This window comes from Haematobia irritans, chromosome 3, assembly GCF_050003625.1.
Source record: "Haematobia irritans isolate KBUSLIRL chromosome 3, ASM5000362v1, whole genome shotgun sequence".
In the NCBI taxonomy this organism is placed as follows: domain Eukaryota; kingdom Metazoa; phylum Arthropoda; class Insecta; order Diptera; family Muscidae; genus Haematobia; species Haematobia irritans.
Window position 1 is genome coordinate 154,116,680 of NC_134399.1, and position 18,605 is coordinate 154,135,284.

The 18,605-nt window shown below is 35.9% G+C and overlaps 1 protein-coding gene and 2 long non-coding RNA genes across 3 annotated transcripts in view; all 3 read left to right on the forward strand.

The window, feature by feature from the left end:
- Window positions 1–18,101, forward strand: part of LOC142228073 (uncharacterized) — a 106,244-nt gene extending 88,143 nt beyond the window's left edge. Inside the window, exons 4-5 of the mRNA XM_075298378.1 lie at window positions 17,761–17,913; window positions 17,985–18,101. Of these exons, the coding sequence (XP_075154493.1) occupies window positions 17,761–17,913; window positions 17,985–18,092 (261 nt within the window). The 3' untranslated portion in view covers window positions 18,093–18,101. The remainder of the gene's footprint in view (window positions 1–17,760; window positions 17,914–17,984) is intronic.
- Window positions 3,675–4,239, forward strand: LOC142228078 (uncharacterized). Its single transcript, XR_012720061.1, has 3 exons — window positions 3,675–3,750; window positions 3,821–4,052; window positions 4,126–4,239. It is a non-coding gene; the product is annotated as an uncharacterized LOC142228078 (long non-coding RNA).
- LOC142228079 (uncharacterized) lies at window positions 13,149–13,713 on the forward strand. Its single transcript, XR_012720062.1, has 3 exons — window positions 13,149–13,224; window positions 13,295–13,526; window positions 13,600–13,713. It is a non-coding gene; the product is annotated as an uncharacterized LOC142228079 (long non-coding RNA).
- Window positions 18,102–18,605: the final 504 nt, after the last annotated feature.

Consider the following 18,605-nt stretch of genomic DNA (forward strand, 5'->3'; position numbering starts at 1 on the left):
GCCCAATTCATTAATTTTTGCCATCGCTCTCAACGACTTGTGGCACGGTGCGTTGTCTTGGTGGAACAAAACTTTTTTCTTCTTCATATGGGGCCGTTTTGCCACGATTTCGACCTTCAAACGTTCCAATAACGCCATATAATAGTCACTGTTGTTGGTTTTTCCCTTCTCAAGATAATCGATAAAAATTATTCCATGCGCATCCCAAAAAACAGATGCCATTACTTTGCCGGCGGACTTTTGAGTCTTTCCACGCTTCGGAGACGGTTCACCGGTCGCTGTCCACTCAGCCGACTGTCGATTGGACTCAGGAGTGTAGTGATGGAGCCATATTTCATCCATTGTCACATATCGACGGAAAAACTCGGGTGTATTACGAGTTAACAGCTGCAAACACCGCTCAGAATCATCAACACGTTGTTGTTTTTGGTCAAATGTGAACTCGCGCGGCACCCATTTTGCACAGAGCTTCCGCATATCCAAATATTGATGAATAATAGGACCAACACGTTCCCTTGATATCTTTAAGGCCTTTGCTATCTCGATCAACTTCATTTTACGGTCATTCAAAATCATTTTGTGAATTTTTTTGATGTTTTCGTCGGTAACCACCTCTTTCGGGCGTCCACTGCGTTCACCGTCCTCCGTGCTCATTTCACCACGCTTGAATTTTGCATACCAATCAATTATTGTTGATTTCCCTGGGCAGGGTCCGGAAACTCATTATCAAGCCAAGTATTTGCTTCCACCTTTTCTTTCCTTCAGAAAACAGTATTTTATCAAAAAACGAAATTCCTTTTTTTCCATTTTTTTCACAATAACAAAAGTTGCTTCACAAAAGACGCTCTATCTCACAAACTAATTGACTTACGGACGTCAAATTTTGACACGAATCATTTGAAGGTTGGTACCATATAAAAATAATATGCATTTAATACTAGCGACGCCATCGATGTGTCAAACCGGGGACCTATCAGCCAACCTGTTATGAGATCTTAAGCCATTGAAATATAAAATATGACTAAGGACGATTTCATTAAGTTTTTTTTTAAGACAAAAACACAAAACCAAATTTTAACTGATTGCTCCATTTGAGGCGCAGTCTCGGTCAACATTTGCATAAAGTAAACTTCACAACATTAAATTATAAATGTACCGTACTGTGAATTCTGATAAAGATTTCATGCATTTTTCTGAATTTGATTTTTATACCCTCCACCATAGGATGGGGGTATAGTAACTTTGTCATTCCGTTTGTAACACATCGAAATATTGCTCTAAGATTCCATAAAGTATATATATTCTGGGTCGTGGTGAAATTCTGAGTCGATCTGAGCATGTCCGTCCGTCTGTTGAAATCACGCTTACTTCCGAACGAAACAAGCTATCGACTTGAAATTTGGCACAAGTAGTTGTTATTGATGTAGGTCAGATGGTATTGTAAATGGGCCATATCGGTCTACTTTTACGTATATCCCCCATATAAACGGACCCCCCAATTTGATCATCTGATCATTTGCGGATCATCTACGAGAAGCAAATTTCATCCGAAATTTGGTAAATGGTGTTGGTATATGGTCTCTAACAACCACGCAAAAATTGGTCCACATTGGTCCATAATTATATATAGCCCCCATATAAACCGATCCCCCGATTTGGCTTGCGGAGCCTATAAGAGAAGCAAATTTCATCCGATCCGGCCGAAATTTGGTAAATAGTGTTGGTATATGGTCTCTAACAACCATCAAAAAATTGGTTCACATTGGTCCATAATTATATATAGCCCCCATATAAACCGATCCCCCGATTTGGCTTGCAGAGCCTCTAAGAGAAGCAAATTTCATCCGATACGGCTGAAATTGGTCTCTAACAAGAATGGTCTCTAACAAGAATGCAAAAATTGGTCCACTTCGATCCATAATTATATATAGCCCCCATATAAACCGATCCCCAGATTGGGCTTGCGGATCAACTAAGAGATGAAAATTTCATCCGATCCGGCCGAAATTTGGTACATGGTGTTAGTATATGGTCTCTAACAACCATGCAAAAATTGGTCCACATCGGTCCTTAATTATATATAGTCCCCATATAAACCGATCCCCAGATTTGGCTTGCGGATCAACTAAGAGAAGCAAATTTCATGCGATCGGGCTGAAATTTGGTACATGGTGTAAGTATATGGTCTCTAATAACTATGTAAAAATTGGTCCACACCGGCCAATAATTATATATAGCACCCATATAAACCGATCCCCCGATTTGGCTTGCAGAGCCTCTGAGAGAAGTAAATTTCATCCGATCCGGCTGAAATTTGGTACATGGTGTTAGTATATGGTCTCTAATGACCATGCAAAAATTGCATGGTCATCGGTCAATAATTATATATAGTCCCCATATAAACCCATCACAAGATTTGATCTCCGGAGCCTCTTGGAAGACCAAAATTCATCTGATTCAGTTCGAATTTGGTACGTGGTGTTAATATATGGCCTCAAACACCCATGCAAAAATTGGTCGAAATCGGTCCATAATTATATATATAGCACCCATATAAACCGATCCCCAGATTTGTCCATGTCAACAATTTCGCCCGAGTCAGTGGAAATTTGGTACATTGTGCTAGTATATGGCCGTTAACAACCATGCCTAACTAGGACCATATCGGTCTATAGTTATATATAGCCCTCAGATAAATCGATTCCCAATCACACAAAATTGTATATAGCCCCTATATAAGCGACCCCCACATTTCACTTCTGGCTCTCTACTTACCGAGCAAAAGTCCATATCGATTCGTAATTATTTGTAGACTTACCTATACATATCTTTTTTGTCTAATATAGACTAACTCACAATTTAGAAAACGATGTTAAGAAGTATTAAGATACCACAAGCCAAGTAATTCGATTGTGGATGACAGTCTTTCGTAGAAGTTTCTACGCAATCCATGGTGGAGGGTAAATAAAATTCGGTCTGGCCGAACTTATGGTCGTATATACTTGTTTTTTTTATACCCACCACCATAGAATGGTGACGGGGGTATAATAAGTTTATCATTTCGTTTGTAACTGTAGGGTCGCTTGTAGCACTTGGATTCATTTTGTTACACTTTCATGTAATTCGAATAATTTGGTTATAATATTGGTTTTATGATTTCATAAATAAAGCTTGGATTTGAATAGTACTTAAAACTTAGTCTACGATATGGTAGACGCAGGTTGAAGGTAGTGTTACAGAATGAGATAAATGTAAATTAAGTATATTTTCGGGGAAATAAAGTAAAATAAAATAAAATAAAATAAAATAAAATAAAATAAAAAAATAGTATCCTAAAATGAGTTTTTGCCAGGATCCGAACCTGGGCGTGTGTGACCATAGTCGAAGGTGTTGTCCACTGGGCTATCGAAAGCTTGAAGGACGACTTGACTATTTTCATTGTGATTCCCTCTATTGATAACGCTAGAATTGCTAGCTTGATTTATTGATCGCGTTTCTTGAATATGTTTTTCTTTTTTTTGGGTTTGTGAGTGTTCATGCCATTTTCGAAATAGCAGGAATTTTCCAACATTTTTTTTGGAAAAATCCAGCCTACTAACGCTGGCTTTCCATTGCGTTCTCTTGCTATAAATAGGAGTTCTTTTGCCCAAATTCTCAGTTTATCTCGTCAATTGTTCAATTTGAAATCGGACAGCGCCGCGAACATTTAAACTTTTTGTATCCTGAACTAAAAATTTGTCTTTTCATTTTGTAAGTATGAAAATAAAAGAATTGACTGTGCTTTGTTCTTTGGATTGAAAACTTGTATGTTATTAATTAGGACGAGATAAATTGGATTTGGACGAAATTTCTTCTATTTGTGGTCATTCCTTGGTTTTTTGGATTTTTCCCAGAGGATATTCGGTGGCATTTCTCCTGTATTTTGGCCTCCAATAGTCATTTCACCCGCCTGTGATTTGGGCCAGGACAAAATTATCCTGATTTTACCGGGTTTACCATTTTTCCATACCAGGAGCGCAGGAAAACCATAAGCTGTTTTATTTCGCTAAAAGGTAATATACATGTATTGGTTTCGTCCCATCCAAGCATCGATGCTTATTTTTGGAAACCTTGTTTGTGTTTTAGGCATCCTATTTTTTGAATTTTCCTTGGGCATATCCGACTTGGAAGCACTCTGCATGGGTACGGGCAACCCTCAGCGAAAAACCCGCAACATTTTCCGAATTGACCCCTATATGATCTTTATTATTTTCTCCTGAGGATACCATAGATTTTTTGGCTGGTCCAGATCGAACCACGAATATTGTGGAGTGATTGTGTGAAAAGAAAAGTGTTCGCTACAGTTTTTATAGTTTTTGCTGTCCGGTTTAAAGTAAAACAAAGACATTAAATTTGAATTGAATCCGGAAAAGTTCTTAGTTTAAAAGTAGTTAGTTTTTAATTTTTTTTAGTTAAAGTTTTGTAAATATGCAGATATCGTGTTGTTAAATCGTTTCGGTTTCGTATGTATGCGAGTGAAAATCGGTCGTAAATTGATTATTTAAATCAACCAAAAACCACAAAGACAATTAAATACAATTATATTTCAACATTTACGACACCAACAACACCAATATAAACCAAATTCAAAAATTTAGTGATTTACCGGATATCCCATGAAGGATCCTTCATCGTTGGAACCAATAAGTAGTAAGTCATTTATTTCCTTTTCCTATACTTATTCCCGGCATTACCAACCATCAAAACACTGGTTTTAGTTTTGCAACAAAAATCATTATTTTGCAAAGTCACCAAGAAGGGGAATTTTCTCCTAATATTGATGTTTGGTGTGTAGGTGAATATCTTTTTACATGTAACCACGATCAAAAGTCACCCCAATGCTGACATAGTTAGTTTGGCAAAGAACAAAAAATCCGTTGATAGCCCAGTGAGAGCACTCACGACTTCCAACCATAAGGTTGGGGGATCGAGCCCGCTTTCGGTCATTTAATTTTTTTTTATTTTCAATTTCCTTATTTTTAATTTCCTCTTGGTTTTATTTTTTTTTATTATGTTTTTTTTGTTAATTAATAAAATTAATACTTTTTTGTTATTTTTATAAAATCAAATATTATTTATTATTGACTTTTATGATGGTGTGGTGAATATATATTTTAGTGTAATTAAAAACAGTATTTGCCACTCATTATAATTGTGCATTTGGCCAACCACCCATAAGTCATTAGTTAGCCTAGTGGTAAGACTCGCGGCTTGCAATCGTGAGGTCGTAGGTTCGAGCCCGGTTTGGGTGATGTGATTTTTTTCCTTTTGTGCAAAGAACGCATTTTTATCTTATTAAAAATTGTTTTATATGATTTTTAAAGTAAAAATAGCAGTGATTGATATAAGATCTCGATAATGGTGACAAAGTTTTGATTTTGATTATATGTAAAGTGTATCTTGTATTGTTGTTGTTGTATGGACGTATAAAGCCACACTATCGAATCCCGGCTCAGTTGAGTGAAAATTAATTTTCTTTAATTTTCGGATTTTCTCGTTTTTTTATGATTCGAAAATTTAAAAGAACGCGTATCTTGAAAATTGAGATTCAATATCTTGATCCTAAGCCCTAGTGTGTGAGAGAGGGTTTTGCTATCGAATCCTATCGGGTTGGAAAAAAAAATAATTTTATATTTTGCTTAAACTTGATTTTTTCGTTTTTTTATTATTTTAAATTTCGGAAGACCTAAAAATTAGTAAAAGTAAAAGTTAAAAATTAATTTAAATCTGGTTTTGGTTTAATTTACTTTTTTTTCGTTATTAAAAATGATTTCGGTTTATCTTTGAATATTATTGGACTTTTCGCGGTACAAATATATTTAACCACTCATATACATATACATATTTATATATATACCGTGATATCCGAACTGGATATATTCTTTTTCAGCTATTTTGTTTCTGTAATTACTCGTGAAATAACCGATCTCTGCATATCAATAGTGTATTATTCTTTTTTTATTTGCTTTGTATTTGCATTTTTTTGGGATAAAATAGAATATTGGGAATATATTGATTAGTGTTAAGGAAATTTTGTATTGGTATAATTCAGTTTTTTTTTTTAATTTCGTTTCGTATTAAATGCTTTTGGATTATTTCGAAATATTAATTGAATTCCTTTGCAAGTTGCCTTGATTTTAAGATGAAATGTTTTCTATGAATTATTCGGTTGAATAAATAATTATGGAGCACTAAATATATATTTTTTTGATTTCCTAACTGGGAGATGGGTTGAAGGTTGTTTGGGACCATGTATAAATTCATTGCATACGGCTCATGGTCAAGGTTGGGAGGGGTAATATCAGATGTCAACATCCACACATCTGCTTAGCATCGAGTTTTCTTAATTTTTTCCCGATTCTTTCTATCCTATCCATCTTATTTTATCGCACGCATATTTTAAGTAATAGTTATTCTGTGGTTTTTTTGGCACATACTGAACCTGGTAGTTAAGTTTGAACCCCACCGATAGCCGACGAGCAGAGGCCGGATACCAGATGCGTGCCACTACATATTGGTTCAGAGCAGACTTGCCACTATTAGGAATTCCTAGAACGTTGTATGCTACAGATAATTTATTATTTATGGCGCCCAACAAGTGTGGCCAACACAGTTTTAAATTTTTTTAATTATTTTTTTCCATCTTTGAATAATTCAAAATATTTCGTTTGGCTTCACCTAGATTTTTTTTCCTTTCATTCTATTTTTCTTTTTAACTATTTTTTTCACCATTTGTATAGGAGTGATAGATTGTCGTAATTTTTGGCTTGTAACTTTTTAGGGTTTGTGCCCAAACCGATCTAATATATCTTATACTCTATATTTTTGTGTTATAGATCTTTTCATTGACGAATTCTGGAATAGTTGTTATTGGATTATATATGGCTAATGGCAAACCGTCTTCGTTTGTGATAACATTTATAGTACCCTCATCGTTTTTGGTTTTCTGTTTTTTAAAAGAGCTAGTTTTCAGGATTTTTGTTATTGGATACATTAAGCTAGTAGCAAACCGTTTACGTAGTTTTAGGAAACATGATTCTCTTCTAATACTTTTCTAAGCAAGACAGGAAATTACTTAATTGGATTTATTTTTTTCAATTTAGTACCGTCTATGGCTTTTCTTTTAATTTTCTTCTATTTTTAAGGAATTTTCGATGCAAAATAATTCTCAACCCATCACCAGTGATGGATTTCAAATTTTATGATATTGTTCAGTTTTTTTCTGTCGAGTATCTACCGTATTTATTTCACCACTCACTGCTAATGTTAGTTATTATTATTAGGTGTTTATAAGAATTTTGTTGGGATTTTAATTTTTTTTTGTGGAATTTGAAATTTGAAATTTAGGTTATTTTGTAGTTATATTTTGTTCCGGATTTATTTTTTTTTAAGGTTTTATTTTGTTTCTTTTGGGAATGTCGCAAGATACGGAAAATTTGTCATTGCCTACTGGATCTGAATGTCCACTTTGTAATCATTTGATTACTAGTCCACTTTATGGCATTGCTTCATCTTGTTCACATACTTTTCACAAGTCGTGTCTTGCTAAATATATTAAGAAAAATAAAAATTGCCCTTCCTGTGGTGTGATAATAACTGTAGCTAACCAACCTTCGCCTATGATGACTCGTCTTCAATCGCAGAGAGCTTTAGATTTCGATACCAGTCGTGTAGGTTTACAGGCTGCTGGCGAAACTTCACCGTCGTCACAAAATCAGGGTCAAGAGAGATCTGTTGTCCAGGAAACATTAGGCGTGGGGGACACTCAGTCTCCGGTGATGAATCGTACAGTTGATCAGGATAATATTCGTAGCATGATTTCTGCTGCAGTCAATGCTCAACAGGAAGAGATGATGAACCGAATTACAGAACAATTAGCTAGAATGATTGATTCAAGCATTCAGTCCAGTTTAAGTCGATTTAATCAACCCCCTCACACAAATCAAATTTCGTCACCTGTAGCGTCGAATTCTCGGCCTATTAATACTTCTCCAGCAGATCCTTTGTCAGTTCAAACTTTGGAACAATTGTTAGGAATACCGAATGATACGAACCGGTCGTCAAATTTGCCAGCTCGAAATCTGGCCGGCTCAAATGTTTCTAATACCCCGAGTTTAGCTTCGTCTATTCGGCCTGATAAAGTTGGTCACATTATTAGTAACTGGAAACTCAAGTTTTCTGGTGACCGAAATGGGATGTCTATTGAAAATTTTCTCTATAGAGTAGAGGCTTTGACTAGGGAAACCCTTGGAGGAAATTTCGAATTGCTTTGTCAACATATTTCTACATTATTTGAGGCAAAGGCTAGCGAGTGGTACTGGAGATACCACAAATCTGTCTCAACTATTCGTTGGTCTAGTTTATGTTCGGCTTTGAAAACCCAATATAAAGACTCTCGTACTGATGTTGATTGGACAGAGCTGATTCGGGATAGGAAGCAAATGTCGAATGAGAATTTCGATTCGTTCTACGAGGCCATTGTCAATATTAGTGACAGGTTGTCTCAGCCTTTAGACGAGAAGGTTCTTATCGAAATTCTTAGGCGAAATCTTTTACCGGAAATTCAGCATGAGATACTCAACGTTCGGATTGATTCCATAGCGCATTTGAGGGATATATGCTGTCGTAGAGAATTTTTTTTGCAGGATATTAGGAAGAGACATTTTCCATCAAAACCGACAAATTTTCGTAAGAACGTTCATGAATTATTGGCAGATTCAGATGATTCTTTAGAGGATTATGATGAGATATCCGCTATTTCATTAGTTTGTTGGAATTGCCGTAAGAGTGGCCACCGTTACCAGGATTGTCTGGAAGATCGGTCTATATTTTGCTTTGGATGTGGTGCTCCAAATATTTATAAACCTAATTGTTCCACCTGTAATCCAAAAAACGGCCAGCCCAGTGCGCTGAAAAGTGCACGCAAACTGACGAAATCATCGAGCACGAACACCGATTAAAATCTTTTTATGTTGAAGATCCAATTATACGACCGAATACTGGAACTGATTTTCCGATTTCTATTTCCCCAGTAAAAATTTTAAAACCAATTATATCGACAAATTCTATTTTAACTGATGCTAATAATCAAGTTAATAGCGATTATGTTTCTTCTGATTTGACCAATTTTAATCGATTTTCACCTAAAAGGGGTGAAGTTGGGAAACATCCACCGACTTACTTTAAGCCTTTCCATGTACGTTTAGCTGAGTATGAGGCTAAACGGGCTGAGATTTTTAACAGTTCACCACTCACTAAAAAGCAATCTCGTTCTACGGAGCGTATGCGTGATTTCTGGAATGTTATTAAACATACGCGTAGGGAACTTCTGTCTGTTGGTTCTGATAAACACGATGATGTTAGGCCATATGCTCCTGTTGTACTTTTTGGTAGGACTATTAGTGGTTTATTGGACACGGGTGCAACTGTAAGCTGTTTGGGATCTGATGCTGCTAAAGAATTTTTGGATTCTAAACGGGTTTTTAGGAGATTTAGGACGTTTGTTCATACCGCAGATGGTAAGGGTATTACTGTTCTGGGCAAAGTGGATACTGATATTGAATTTAAAGGGGTTTCGAAAGCTATTTCCCTTTATATTGTACCGGATTTGTCTCAAAATCTATATTTAGGTATGGATTTCTGGAAAATGTTTAATTTATTGCCGCCCGATTTACTATCTTCTTTAGTTTTGCGACCTAGTCCAAATCAGGTTTCTGAGATTTCTATTCAACAGCCATTGTCAGATTTAGATAAACGTCGTTTACAGGCTGTGGTTGATATGATACCATCGTTTGCGAGGCAAGGACTTGGTCGTACCTCTGTTATTTCTCACACGATTGATGTAGGTAATGCTACGCCGATCAAGCAACGCCATTTTCCCGTTTCGCCTGCTATGGAGAAACTAATTTATGACGAGATTGATCGGATGCTAGCAATGGACATCATAGAGGAGTCAGATAGCGCGTGGTCTTCTCCCATGGTTCTAGTACGCAAGCCGGGGAAAGTTCGACTCTGTTTGGACAGCCGGAAAGTAAATTCAGTTACCGTCAAGGATGCTTATCCTTTGCCCAATATTGACGGCATTTTGAGTCGACTTCCTCGTGCTGAGTACATAACGAGCTTGGACCTTAAAGACGCCTTCTGGCAAATTCCTCTTAACAAATCGTCGAAAGATAAGACAGCATTTACCGTTCCTGGCCGCCCCTTGTATCAATTTAAAGTTATGCCTTTTGGCTTATGCAATGCTCCTCAGACCATGTCACGGCTGATGGACAAGGTGGTACCGGCGAATTTGCGAACGGAGGTGTTTGTCTATCTGGACGATTTGTTGATAGTATCCGATTCTTTCGATCGTCATTTAGAGGTTTTGCTAATTATCTCGCAACAGATCAAAAGTGCAGGGTTGACAATTAATATTGAAAAGTCGAAATTTTGTGTTCCTGAAGTTCGTTATCTTGGTCACCTTATTGGTCATGGGGTTATTCAGACAGATCCAGAGAAAGTTTCAGAGATTGTTGATTTCCCGACACCTCGGTCTGTTAAGCAACTCAGACGATTTTTGGGTATGTCCGGTTGGTACCGAAAGTTTATCAGGAATTACGCGTCGGTTACTAGTCCTTTAACGGATTTACAAAAGGCTAACAGGAAATTTGTATGGAATGAAGAAGCTCAAAAAGCTTTTGAAGAATTAAAGTCCATAATGTCAACCGCTCCAGTGCTGCATAGTCCAGATTTTTCGCAACCATTTTATATTCATTGCGATGCTAGCAGTACTGGTATAGGAGGCGTTTTGGTGCAAAAATCAGCGGAGGGTGATGAAGTTCCTATTGCCTTTATGTCAAAGAAACTGAACCAAGCCCAACGCAAATATACAGTCACCGAACAGGAATGTTTAGCTGCTGTGCTAAGCATAAAAAAATTTAGAGCTTATGTGGAAGGACATGAGTTTACTATAGTGACCGATCACGCTTCACTGAAGTGGCTCATGTCCCAAACAGATCTCAATTCAAGGTTGGCACGATGGGCATTAAAGCTTCAAGGGTTTAAGTTTAAGATTGAACACCGTAAAGGTTCGAGAAATATAGTTCCTGATGCACTTTCGCGTACTAACTGTGAGGATTTGTCCGAACTCGAGATATTCGAATTGTCCGATGTAGACAGGACTGGAGCTTTCGTGGATTTGAATTCCGAACATTTCAAAAGCCAACAATATTTGGATTTACTAGAAAGAGTTGGTAAGACAATTGACAAGACGCCAGATTTAAAGATAGTCGATGGCTTTCTTTACAGACGGACAGAACACTGCACCGGAGATCAATTGCGAGATGATTTCGCTTGGAAACTATGGGTTCCCAAAGAGTTAGTTTTGGAGCTTCTTAGGAAGGCACATGATAGTCCACTTTCGTCCCACTGCGGTATAAACAAGACCTTGGAGAGGATTCGTCGTTTTTATTTTTGGCCTAATCTGGTGAACGATGTTCGCGAGTACATTAACTCGTGTGAGATTTGCCAGAGTACGAAACATCCCAATTTTACTATGCGACCACCCATGGGAAAGACTAGCGAGACATTCAGATTTTTCCAAAAATTATACGTTGATTTCCTCGGTCCTTACCCACGTTCCAAGGCAGGGAATATTGGAATTTTTATTGTTGTCGATCATTTCAGTAAATTTTGTTTTCTGAAGCCTGTGAAGAAGTTCACTGCGGATGTTGTCGTTAAATATATGGAGCAAGAACTGTTTCACACTTTTGGTACCCCCGAAACTGTTGTATCCGACAACGGGTCACAATTTAAATCTTCTCAGTTTGCGAAGTTAATGGGAACGTATGGTGTCAATCATGTTTGTACTGCGGTGCATTCGCCCCAAGCTAATGCTTCGGAGAGAGTGAATCGTTCAGTACTAGCTGCGATTAGATCCTACCTTAAGCACGACCATAGCTCTTGGGATGAATACCTTAGCAGCATCAGTTGTTCTCTGCGATCTTCGTTTCACACATCCATTGGTAGCTCACCATATTATATGGCTTTTGGTCAGAATATGATCACAAATGGTAAGACATACTCCCTTTTGCGAAGGCTTGAAATGCTAGAGGATCGTGGTGTTCGCTATGATAGGGATGATACTTTGGATATTGTTAGAAAGAATGCCTCTAGGAATATGGCAAAAAGGCAGGAGCAAAACGAGAGGCAGTATAACTTGCGTTCCAGAGTGGTGAATTACGTAGAAGGTCAGGAGGTATATAGGAGGAATTTCAAACAAAGCAACTTTGAAAAGGGGTATAATGCAAAATTGGCTCCACCTTTCCTGAAGGCCAGAATAAGGAAGAAAATTGGCAACGTTTACTATGAGTTAGAAGACTTGAACGGTCGTGCAATTGGTATTTATCATGCAAAAGATATAAGGCAATAGTTTTAATTTTGGATTCATTTGATCCCTCTTGCTACAAGCGGGATCAGCTTTGTGTCTCCTCCGGATCCCCAAACCTGATTTTAGCGGGGGGGAATTGTAGGGTCGCTTGTAGCACTTGGATTCATTTTGTTACACTTTCATGTAATTCGAATAATTTGGTTATAATATTGGTTTTATGATTTCATAAATAAAGCTTGGATTTGAATAGTACTTAAAACTTAGTCTACGATATGGTAGACGCAGGTTGAAGGTAGTGTTACAGAATGAGATAAATGTAAATTAAGTATATTTTCGGGGAAATAAAGTAAAATAAAATAAAATAAAATAAAATAAAATAAAATAAAAAAATAGTATCCTAAAATGAGTTTTTGCCAGGATCCGAACCTGGGCGTGTGTGACCATAGTCGAAGGTGTTGTCCACTGGGCTATCGAAAGCTTGAAGGACGACTTGACTATTTTCATTGTGATTCCCTCTATTGATAACGCTAGAATTGCTAGCTTGATTTATTGATCGCGTTTCTTGAATATGTTTTTCTTTTTTTTGGGTTTGTGAGTGTTCATGCCATTTTCGAAATAGCAGGAATTTTCCAACATTTTTTTTGGAAAAATCCAGCCTACTAACGCTGGCTTTCCATTGCGTTCTCTTGCTATAAATAGGAGTTCTTTTGCCCAAATTCTCAGTTTATCTCGTCAATTGTTCAATTTGAAATCGGACAGCGCCGCGAACATTTAAACTTTTTGTATCCTGAACTAAAAATTTGTCTTTTCATTTTGTAAGTATGAAAATAAAAGAATTGACTGTGCTTTGTTCTTTGGATTGAAAACTTGTATGTTATTAATTAGGACGAGATAAATTGGATTTGGACGAAATTTCTTCTATTTGTGGTCATTCCTTGGTTTTTTGGATTTTTCCCAGAGGATATTCGGTGGCATTTCTCCTGTATTTTGGCCTCCAATAGTCATTTCACCCGCCTGTGATTTGGGCCAGGACAAAATTATCCTGATTTTACCGGGTTTACCATTTTTCCATACCAGGAGCGCAGGAAAACCATAAGCTGTTTTATTTCGCTAAAAGGTAATATACATGTATTGGTTTCGTCCCATCCAAGCATCGATGCTTATTTTTGGAAACCTTGTTTGTGTTTTAGGCATCCTATTTTTTGAATTTTCCTTGGGCATATCCGACTTGGAAGCACTCTGCATGGGTACGGGCAACCCTCAGCGAAAAACCCGCAACATTTTCCGAATTGACCCCTATATGATCTTTATTATTTTCTCCTGAGGATACCATAGATTTTTTGGCTGGTCCAGATCGAACCACGAATATTGTGGAGTGATTGTGTGAAAAGAAAAGTGTTCGCTACAGTTTTTATAGTTTTTGCTGTCCGGTTTAAAGTAAAACAAAGACATTAAATTTGAATTGAATCCGGAAAAGTTCTTAGTTTAAAAGTAGTTAGTTTTTAATTTTTTTTAGTTAAAGTTTTGTAAATATGCAGATATCGTGTTGTTAAATCGTTTCGGTTTCGTATGTATGCGAGTGAAAATCGGTCGTAAATTGATTATTTAAATCAACCAAAAACCACAAAGACAATTAAATACAATTATATTTCAACATTTACGACACCAACAACACCAATATAAACCAAATTCAAAAATTTAGTGATTTACCGGATATCCCATGAAGGATCCTTCATCGTTGGAACCAATAAGTAGTAAGTCATTTATTTCCTTTTCCTATACTTATTCCCGGCATTACCAACCATCAAAACACTGGTTTTAGTTTTGCAACAAAAATCATTATTTTGCAAAGTCACCAAGAAGGGGAATTTTCTCCTAATATTGATGTTTGGTGTGTAGGTGAATATCTTTTTACATGTAACCACGATCAAAAGTCACCCCAATGCTGACATAGTTAGTTTGGCAAAGAACAAAAAATCCGTTGATAGCCCAGTGAGAGCACTCACGACTTCCAACCATAAGGTTGGGGGATCGAGCCCGCTTTCGGTCATTTAATTTTTTTTTATTTTCAATTTCCTTATTTTTAATTTCCTCTTGGTTTTATTTTTTTTTATTATGTTTTTTTTGTTAATTAATAAAATTAATACTTTTTTGTTATTTTTATAAAATCAAATATTATTTATTATTGACTTTTATGATGGTGTGGTGAATATATATTTTAGTGTAATTAAAAACAGTATTTGCCACTCATTATAATTGTGCATTTGGCCAACCACCCATAAGTCATTAGTTAGCCTAGTGGTAAGACTCGCGGCTTGCAATCGTGAGGTCGTAGGTTCGAGCCCGGTTTGGGTGATGTGATTTTTTTCCTTTTGTGCAAAGAACGCATTTTTATCTTATTAAAAATTGTTTTATATGATTTTTAAAGTAAAAATAGCAGTGATTGATATAAGATCTCGATAATGGTGACAAAGTTTTGATTTTGATTATATGTAAAGTGTATCTTGTATTGTTGTTGTTGTATGGACGTATAAAGCCACACTATCGAATCCCGGCTCAGTTGAGTGAAAATTAATTTTCTTTAATTTTCGGATTTTCTCGTTTTTTTATGATTCGAAAATTTAAAAGAACGCGTATCTTGAAAATTGAGATTCAATATCTTGATCCTAAGCCCTAGTGTGTGAGAGAGGGTTTTGCTATCGAATCCTATCGGGTTGGAAAAAAAAATAATTTTATATTTTGCTTAAACTTGATTTTTTCGTTTTTTTATTATTTTAAATTTCGGAAGACCTAAAAATTAGTAAAAGTAAAAGTTAAAAATTAATTTAAATCTGGTTTTGGTTTAATTTACTTTTTTTTCGTTATTAAAAATGATTTCGGTTTATCTTTGAATATTATTGGACTTTTCGCGGTACAAATATATTTAACCACTCATATACATATACATATTTATATATATACCGTGATATCCGAACTGGATATATTCTTTTTCAGCTATTTTGTTTCTGTAATTACTCGTGAAATAACCGATCTCTGCATATCAATAGTGTATTATTCTTTTTTTATTTGCTTTGTATTTGCATTTTTTTGGGATAAAATAGAATATTGGGAATATATTGATTAGTGTTAAGGAAATTTTGTATTGGTATAATTCAGTTTTTTTTTTTAATTTCGTTTCGTATTAAATGCTTTTGGATTATTTCGAAATATTAATTGAATTCCTTTGCAAGTTGCCTTGATTTTAAGATGAAATGTTTTCTATGAATTATTCGGTTGAATAAATAATTATGGAGCACTAAATATATATTTTTTTGATTTCCTAACTGGGAGATGGGTTGAAGGTTGTTTGGGACCATGTATAAATTCATTGCATACGGCTCATGGTCAAGGTTGGGAGGGGTAATATCAGATGTCAACATCCACACATCTGCTTAGCATCGAGTTTTCTTAATTTTTTCCCGATTCTTTCTATCCTATCCATCTTATTTTATCGCACGCATATTTTAAGTAATAGTTATTCTGTGGTTTTTTTGGCACATACTGAACCTGGTAGTTAAGTTTGAACCCCACCGATAGCCGACGAGCAGAGGCCGGATACCAGATGCGTGCCACTACATATTGGTTCAGAGCAGACTTGCCACTATTAGGAATTCCTAGAACGTTGTATGCTACATAACACATCGAAATATCGATTTCCGATTGTATAAAGTATATATATTCTTGATCAGGGAGAAATTCTAAGACGATATAACGATGTCCGTCTGCCTGTCTGTTGTAATTACGCTACAGTCTTCAATAATGAAGCAATCGTGCTGAAAGTTTGCACAAACTCGTCTTTTGTCTGCAGGCAGGTCAAGTTCGAAGATGGGCTATATCGGTCCCGGTTTTGATATAGTCCCCATATAAACCGACTTCCCTTGGGCTTATAGAAATCGTAGTTTTTATCCAATTTGCCTGAAATTTGAAATCTAGAGGTATTTTAGGACCATAAAGAGGTGTGCCAAAAATGGTGAATATCGGTCCATGTTTTGGTATAGCCCCCATATAGACCGATATCCCGATTTTTCTTCTTGGGCTTATAGAAACCGCAGCTTTTATTCAATTTACCATAAATTGGAAATCTTGAGGTGTTGTAGAACCACAAATACGTGTGCCAAAAATCTTGAGTATCGGTCCATATTTTAGTATAGCCCCCTATAGATCTCCCGATTTTACTTCTTGGCCTTATAGAAACCGCTGATTTTATTCAATTTATCTGAAATTGAAAATCTAGAGATATTGTAGGACCACAAATACGTGTACCAAAAATTGTGAGTATCGGTCCATGTTTTGGTATGGTCCCCATATAAAACGAGCTCCCGATTTGGGATCTTGGGCTTATAGAAACCTTAATTTTTATCCAATTTGTCTGAGATTGGAAATCTAGAGGTATTTTAGGACCATAAAGAAGTGTGCCGAAATGGTGAGTATCGGTCCATATTTTGGTATAGCCCCCATAAGAACGATCTCCCGATTTAACTCCTTGGGTTTCTAGAAACCGTAGTTTTTATTTGATTTGCCTGGAATTGTAAATATTCTGGTATTTTAGGCTCACATAAACGTGTATCGGATTAAGTTTTTATCGGTCCATTATGTAATGCCTCCATATAGACCGACTTCACTTCTTGAGGGTGTAGAAGGCGCACTGATCATGAAAATTGCTTGAAACTCAATGTAAAATTTCCAGATTTTACTTCTACAGATTTAAGATTTCAAATCAAGACGTTATTTTATAATTTTCTTGCACACTTACAAGAGATGTTAATGATTCCTCTAAAACTCAAACAAAAATGGTTCTTATAAATCCAGAATCTGATAAAGTCCTCATAGGTGAAATCTAGTGGAAAAGGTTAGGAAGGTTTTGTGGCAGCCGGATGTATCAGACTCTACGACTATTCAGTCCATTGTGATACCACTGTGGTGAACTTCTCTCTTATCACTGAGTGCTGCAGAATTCCATGTTAAGCTCAATGATAAGGGACCTCCTTTTTATAGCTGAGTCCGAACGGCGTTCCACATTGCAGTGAAACCACTTAGAGAAGCTTTGAAACAATCAGAAATGTCATCAGCATTACTGAGGTGGGATAATCCACCACTGAAAAACTTTTTGGTGTTCGGTCGAAGCAGGAATCGAACCCACAACCTTGTGTCTGCAAGGCGGGCATGCTAACCATGCTAGTGGACAAGAACAATTACATGTGGAACTTCATACAAGTTGACAATCCTAAAACATGCATCAGGTGGCTCATATTATTTCATCAATTATTTTAGATTGTATTTTCCCGATTTGTTCATTTTTTCTTATTCAACAGAAATCCAGCACTGAAGATCCCAATGATAGTTCGGAAATCAAAACAACTACAGAACCTTTTAGAATATCACGTTACGATTTTGGACGTATTCTTGGGCGTAATTTCCGAGGACTTCGTCGACTGGCTCACATTGAAATTCAAGATGCACTCAACGTAAGTTGCTGTTTTCAGTACAAAAAAAAAAACTGTTTTCACTTACCTGGCTATTTTAATTCCATTTACAGGCCACACAATACAATTTAGCCGACTATAAAGCTGAGGCTAGTAAACAGTTCGCCAATAGTTTAGCAGCTGAAAAGAAGAAACAAATAAAAGCATTTGTAAAGGGTTGATACATTGTATACAGAAATTTTATTTAAATAAGTTTTAGATAATTTGTAATTAAATTCTTTTTTCTACTTAATTTTAATATACATTATATTGTACAGAAAAAAGTTTTTAGAATTGATTTCAGAATCAATTCTTTGAATTATAACTACAATAAGTGTTACACGCAATTGTAATTTTATTATTTCAAAATTCAAAGAATTGATTCTCTACATTGTATTATAGTAGATGAGTTGAAATACAACTTTGAGAACATTTTCTATAGAAATAAAATTTTAAGAAAATTTTCTATAGAAATAAAATTTTGAAAAAATTTGTATAGAAATATAAAATTAAATTCTTGTTTTCTATTGATTTTTAAGATATATATTATATTGTACAGAAAAAAAGTTTAAATGATTTCAGAATCAATTCTTTGAATTATAAGTACAATAAGTGTTACAAGCTATTATAGTTTTATTATTTCAAAATTCAAAGAATTGATTCTCTACATTGTATTATTGTAGATGAGTTGTTAG